A 7,231-nucleotide genomic window follows, 5' to 3' on the forward strand; every position below is an offset into this window, starting at 1 on the left:
TGGATCTTGAAATTTAAATTCTTTTAAACTATAAAATTTATCTTATTTAATTGATTCATGATGATATAAATATGCAATAAATTTGGTTTTATAATATTTGTGATGGCTTCATAATCTATTAAATGGATGAATAATTTTAATATTGGGACTTGAATCTAATGTTAGTATTGTAACATTAGGTTGTAACCTTACAATCCTAACATTCTAACATTCCAAAATATTAAAAGAGAAAAGAAACAAACAAACAAAGCCCCTACACTTCTATTTAAGTGGTTAAACATATCATTGTAATATTTCACCAAAAAAAAAAAAAAAATCCTTTATTTGCTCTTGGTGTTGAAATCCTTGTATTTTCATAGTCAAACATTTTCATTAGTTGTAATCAATATCAATTTTCTTCAAAGAAAAGAGATAATGTTTCAATTTTATTTAATTTTAATAATTTTTATAGTTTATATGTATTGTTTCTTATTTTTACTATCTCAAGTAGTTGATTGGTTTTATTTTTATTTTCGTATAGGGATTGTGGAACGATTAAAAAAAGGGTTACTTCAATCAAGTGTTTCTTTTCCATTTTTTATAATATTGTTGTTTTCATGACCTTTTATTATTTGTTTATTAGAATGTCTACCACAAAATATGAATATGGATATGAGAAACTAAAAGGAAAAAAAGTAGAAGAGTTAATTCCATCTCAAAAAGATGCACTTATAAAATTTGTTACTAGTAGTAAACAAAATATTATATCTGATGAAAATTTAGAAAATAAACCTATTTGTTACAATGTGTTGGAAGTAGACAAAACATGCAATGAACAAAATCCACATAATAGTGACAATATTGAGAGTCCTTTAATTCTAGTGAAAAGAATGAAGAAAATACATTTCATATGGATAATAATGAATGCCAAAATGAAATATCTTCACAAATAGAATTAGATTTATATAATCCTGGAAATTGGAAGGATGTTAATTCTAACTTGAGAGATTTAATTGTTGAAAAGTGACCTATTAGAGATATAACTAGTAATGTAGATTTTCCGAAATATGAGAACTCTTGACATTTTTCTATTATACATTACACTCACAAGTTGCTAAATGGAGAAAGACATGATAGGAAATGGCTAGTTTATTCAAAGAAATTAGATAAAGGATTTTGTTTTGTTGTAAGTTATTTTCAAATTCATTAAATTCTCAACTAGTTAATGATGGGTGCAATGATTGGAAAATCTTAGTGCTCGACTCAAACAATATGAAACATCTAATGAACATGTTATTTATATGACTGCTTGGATAGAATTGGAGGTACGATTACAGAAGGAAAAACAATTGATAAAAAATTGTAAGATCAAATCAATAGAGAAAAAGAACATTGGAGAAATGTATAATTGAGAATTGTTGTAGTTATGAAAACTCTAGCAAAAAATAATTTGGCATTTGGAGGGTCAAATGAAAAATTTATGAGGATAGTAATGGAAATTGCTTAAGTCTTATTGCAATGATTGCAGAATTTGATCCAGTGATGCAAGAGCATGTTGAACGTATTCAAGCTAATTAAATACATGATCATTATCTTGGCCATAAAATACAAAATGAATTGATTGATTTATTATCAAACGAAATAAAAATGATAATTGTCAATAAAATCAGATAAGCAAAATATTTTTCTGTCATACTTGATTGTACTCCTAATATAATTCATCAAGAACAAATGTCTCTCATATTAAGATGTGTAGATGTTTCATCGGTTCCAATTAAAATAGAAGAATAGTTTATAGAATTTTTAAAAGTGGATGATACACATGGCAAAGGAATTTTTGAGGAGCTCATGAATATAATGAAAAAGTTTGATCTTAATATTGATGTTATAAGGGGGCAAGGATATGATAATGGGTCTAACATGAAGGGAAAACTTCAAGGTATACAAAAACTATTGCTTGATATCAATTCTAGAGCTTTTTATACACCATGTGGTTGTCATTCACTTAATTTGTTACTTTCCAATATGGCTAATTGTTGTTCAAAAGCAATTATATTTTTAGGAGTTTTACAACGTATTTATTCAGTTTTTCCCTCTTCAAAAAAAAATGAAAAATTTTAAAAGATCATATTCCTAGTTAACTATTAAGCCACTATCACAAACTCGTTGGGAAAGTCGTATTGAAAGTGTTAAAGCAATTAAGTTTCAAGCTCCTGAAATAAGAGATGCTTTACTTGAGTTAGTGAAAGCTAGTGATGATCCCAAAACAAATAGTGAAGCTAATTGTTCAGCTGCAAATGAGCTCAAAAGGTTTGAATTTTTTGTAGTTATTTAGTATGATTTATTATTTGTTGTTAATATTGTTAGTAAAACCTTACAAGACAAAGACATGCAAATTAATATTGTTATTAATCAATTAAAAGCTTTTCTTGCATTTCTTAAAAGTTATACAGAAAATTAGATTTGCAACAACATTAATTTCAACTAAAGTAGCAGCTGTTCAAATGAATATACAGCATGTTTTGTAAGAAAAGAGTAATTCGTAGGGAAAAATAATTTGAGGAAAATGATACTAATGAGGTAACACATTTTCCATAAGATGATTTTAGAATTAATTATTCTATTTGTGTAGTTGATCAAGCTATTTCTTCTTTTGAGAGTAGATTTGAACAATTTAAAATATATGAAGATGTTTTTGGTTTTCTCCATGATTTATAAAAGTTAAAGCTTTTAGATGATAATGTCTTAATCTTGAAGGTTTTTTAAAATAAGACACATCTTTTGATATTAATGGTTTAGATTTATATTCTGAGTTAAAAGTTTTGAAAGAAGTTTTTCAAAAAGAGGCATAATCACCACTAGTTGTTCATAATTTTATACAAAAGTCAAACTCATTTCCAAATGCTTGCATTGCTTATAGAATATTATCAACTATACCTATTATTGTTGCTTCAACAGAAAGAAGTTTTTCAAAATTAAAGTTAATAAAATCATTTTTATAGTGGTCAACTATGTCACAAGAAAGATTAAATGGATTGGCCATTATTAATTTGGTATCTCAACTGGAATATCAAAATTTAATTGATAATTATGCATCTCAAAAGGAAAGAAAAGTGAAATTTAATCAATTTTTTCTTTGTTTTTTTATGCATTGCAAGTAATTAAACAAAGGACTAGAGGTATATCTCCAAATTTTTTCTAGGTTAATATTTTATTTACCATAATTATTAATAGTAATTTATAATTTTTTATTATGTAATTTATTATTTAATAAAAATAATAATAAATTCATGATTTTGTCTAGGGCCCCATTTTCACTAAGAAGGGCCCTGGTCTAAAAATATGTGATGTTAGCAATAGTTTGGGGGTTATGCAGAGAAATAAAAGAAATTATCTTCTTCTTTCTGAGTCCTTTCTCATCATCTATCTTCTTTCTCGTGATTCTATTCTCTATTTGATCTATCTTCCTTCTTGTATTCTTTCTTATTCTTCTCTTCTTATTCAGCAACCATCAAATTCTGCCCTTTTGCCTTCACTATGAGGCTCAATCCATCTCTATTGGAACCTTGGTGCTCAAACTAGACTCGAACCACCCAGGACTTGAGTTGAGGCAAAGTATTCTCGCTCAAGCTTAGCTTGATCACTCCCTAGTTTTGGTATGTTTTGATGTTTATTTCTCACTTTCCATTGATTTCTAGTGTCTTCTAAAAAAGCATTATAGGTGTTTGATAAAATGTCTGTGATGTGTTTTTGCTCGTTTTAATTGATGTGATTGTTATGACCATTCACTATTTTTATGTTATAAAGATTTTACAAGTTAATTTGTTATAGTATGCAGATTGACTAAATTATTAGAATTCTCTTCAAATTGTCTACCTTGACCAATCACCCTTTCTAGGGCATTTGATGGTTACTGTCCGCAAGTGCACGAATCACAGCAAGTAATAAAGTGGTCCCCATGAGGGGTTGGGTTGTCAAACCTTAGAGATTGATACTCCTAGTACTAATTACTTTTCTAATCTTTAGCCGGTCAACAGTGGTTTGGAAGTGATTAAATTAGAGTAAGATAAAGGAGAAAGATGGGAAGGAAACATGGACAAAGGTTGAGATCTTGCAACAATAAGAAGTAATGCCCAGATTAATTCCCAAGTGTATTAGTGTACTGACTTGCTTCCAATGACTATCATGTACATTATAAGGTTCTTACGTGTGCTCACGAGCAATGTCATATCTATGGCTCTCAAATACATTGAGTTTTGCAATTGTAACTACGGTTCTCATATACGTCAAGTTTTTCAATTACACAAAGCAATTACAACTATGGCAATTGACACACGTCAAGTTTTATAACTACAACTACGTAAATCAAGCACATCAAGTTATATGACACAAGATTTAACATAATAACATAATAAAACTCCATAGTCATTGAAAACAAATAAATCAAAATACACAAAGCAACATGGTTCATAAAAATGGGGCACTGTAAATGACTAGCCCCTCATAGGTTCACACAAATAAGAAAAGAAAAGAGATATAAAGTAATAAGAATTCATGACTGCCTTTTCCATGCAAAATCTCCTTAAATGTGCTCCAAAGAACCTCTTCAGTAGCTAAGCCTCACTTCTCAATGTGCCTTCAACTCTCCCTTGATCTCCCTAGAAAGTGTGGTGAAGATTATTCATGGCCTCTTTCAATTGTCTGGAAGTGGAGAAGAAAACCTTGGCCAAAATGCTCCCCACAATGCCTTAGATTTGGGCTTAAAAAGCACTTTTAGGGCCAAGTATGGCCTAAGCATGGTTGTGCTTAAGCCGTGCTTTTCTCAGGAATTTGGCAGAAATGACTAAGTGTCTAGACAGTGTAATGCACAGGTAGAGCACTGTCGTGCTTAGCTCGTGCTCCCCAAAAGCACGCTCGTGAAAGGAGTAGAGAAATCATGCTTCTCTTAGAGCATAACCGTGCTTGCTTTGTTGCTCAATCCTCCTAAAACCAGCAATAAGCACGGCTAATAAGCACAACCGTGCTGAGGTTATGCTTAGGTCGTGCTTAGCTGAACACTTAGAAATTTATGTTCTTTTGCCAATTTTTGCTTTGAAACATCTTCTATTGTTCTAAAACCTATCATTCTACACAATAACAACAAGATACCAAGAATAGAACCAAAATATACACAAATAATGCTAAAATACAAGAAAAATGTAAATTGGAGGTAAATAAAATATGATATGAAATGCACTCATTAGCATTACATTCAAATTTTGTATATTATTGTTATGTGCTACAAAATTGTAAATTTAGCACACAAGCTTTGGTCATTGCTATTTATTTGAGGTGGTCAAGCTTGATGTAACATATTTATGCAAATAGGAAATATTAATGATTGAATTAACAACCAGTAATGTAACTATTCTTTTTGGTTGGTGTTCTTACTCTGTCTCTAATTGTCAATTATAATACAAAATGAAATTATAAGTTGTTGTATTTTCTCTGCTATGTTTATTTTCAATATATTTCTGAAGCATAAGAGGCAGCCCATCCATCCCACTAAAGTGATGCTAGGGTCCTACATGAAGGCTGTTTGTATGACTGTAGTATTATTATAGGTTAGCTATTTAGGGTGTATCTAATGTAACAGAATTGCTAAATAAAAGGTAGCTGAATAAAGCTCGTGTAATATTTTTCCTGCTAGCTCAGAGGTAATTAATAGAACAATTGTTCAATGTCTCATTCTAATAAAATTAGGTACTAATTACATTGCTTATTAATAATTTCCATAGGTCCTAGACCAATTACTCATGGATGAAAACAAACTCTAGCTAGAATAAACTAAATCACTTGGCCTAATTTAACCAAGTGTTTTGTTAGGGTTTTGGTTTCTTAGGTTTGTGTTGCTAGTGAAAGGAGAAGATGGGAAGCCTTGCTTTATTCTCCTTCTTCATTCATTACCATTGTAAATCATTGGTTTGTTACATATAAACCAAACTCGCAATGAACCCCACATGGGCCATAACAAAATCAAGAAAGCATAAAAGACTTGTCTAACTACTCCTAATTAAAGCCCAATAGACATATAATCATAAACCCTCTATTTTGATACATTCAAACACAAAACCAACTCAACCAACATATAGTAACAAAAGTATTAAATTTAACACTCCCCCTTAATACTTTGAATGACAGACCCAATAGTTCCCTTAGATAAATAACTTCTCACTTGAAAGTGCTTTGGTGAAGATGTCCGCAACTTGACTATTAGTCTTGACATGCATGATGAGAACTTGATCACCTTCAACCGCTTCCTAAATATAGTGATACTTGAGGTTAATGTGCTTCGTTCGGCTATGGAAGATGGATTTTTTTTGACATTGCTATTGCAGATTTGTCATTACAAAATAGAATGGTGGCCTTATCTTGCTTCTCCACCATATCACCAAGAACATTCCTCAACCACACAATTTGTATTATAGCTTCAATTGCTGACACATATTCGGCTTCCATGGTGAAATGTGCTACTCTTTCTTGCTTTTTAGATGCCCATGAGAATACACTTGATCCAAGTGTAAATGCATAACTGGATGTGCTTTTCCAGTCATCCACATGACTGGCCCAATCACCATCGCAGAAGCCAAACAACTTAAATTTCTCATTCTCCTTCTTTTCATACATTAGCCCAAAATCTTTTGTACCTTTAATATATCGCAACACTCTCTTTGCAACTCCAAAATGTATTTTTCTTGGGTGATGCATAAAACAAGACAATAATCCCGAAGCATACATGATGTCGGGTCTTGCAGTAGTAAGATATAATAGTTTTTCAGCCAAGCTTCTATAGAGTGCCGCATCGGCATCACCACTTCCATCTTCTTTCATCAATTTTTCATTTTTCAACAATGGTGTGGATACCGGATTGCAATTCTCCATCTTGAATTTTGAGAGAATGGATTGGGTATAATTCTTTTAAGAAATTAATACACCATCATTTCCTTGATCAATTTCAATGCCCAAGAAGTATTGAAGCAACTCCAAATCATTTATCTCATACCCCTTCATCATCTCATCTTTGAAGTCATGCATCATCTTCTCATCATTTCCGATAACAATTAGATCATCAACATAAAGAGAAACAACAAGCATACCGGATTTCCCATGCTTCATGTAGAGTGTTGGCTCACTTGGGCTTCTTCTAAATTCATTATTCATGAAGTAAGTATCAATTTGACTATACCATGCATGGGGTGGTTGCTTTAAGCCA

General features: G+C 31.1%; 1 protein-coding gene across 1 annotated transcript; it reads right to left on the reverse strand.

Moving 5' to 3' along the window:
* Positions 1–6,318: 6,318 nt before the first annotated feature.
* On the reverse strand, positions 6,319–6,900 carry LOC120284019 (secreted RxLR effector protein 161-like). Its single transcript, XM_039290846.1, has one exon. The coding sequence runs from the start codon at positions 6,898–6,900 to the stop codon at positions 6,319–6,321; it is 582 nt and encodes a 193-aa protein (XP_039146780.1).
* Positions 6,901–7,231: the final 331 nt, after the last annotated feature.

The sequence above is a fragment of the Dioscorea cayenensis genome, chromosome 19 (assembly GCF_009730915.1).
Source record: "Dioscorea cayenensis subsp. rotundata cultivar TDr96_F1 chromosome 19, TDr96_F1_v2_PseudoChromosome.rev07_lg8_w22 25.fasta, whole genome shotgun sequence".
In the NCBI taxonomy this organism is placed as follows: Eukaryota; Viridiplantae; Streptophyta; class Magnoliopsida; order Dioscoreales; family Dioscoreaceae; genus Dioscorea; species Dioscorea cayenensis.

Coding starts and splice junctions, on each gene's coding strand:
- LOC120284019 (XM_039290846.1), bottom strand. CDS start 6,900: ATGGAGAATTGCAATCCGGTATCCACACCATTGTTGAAAAATGAAAAA.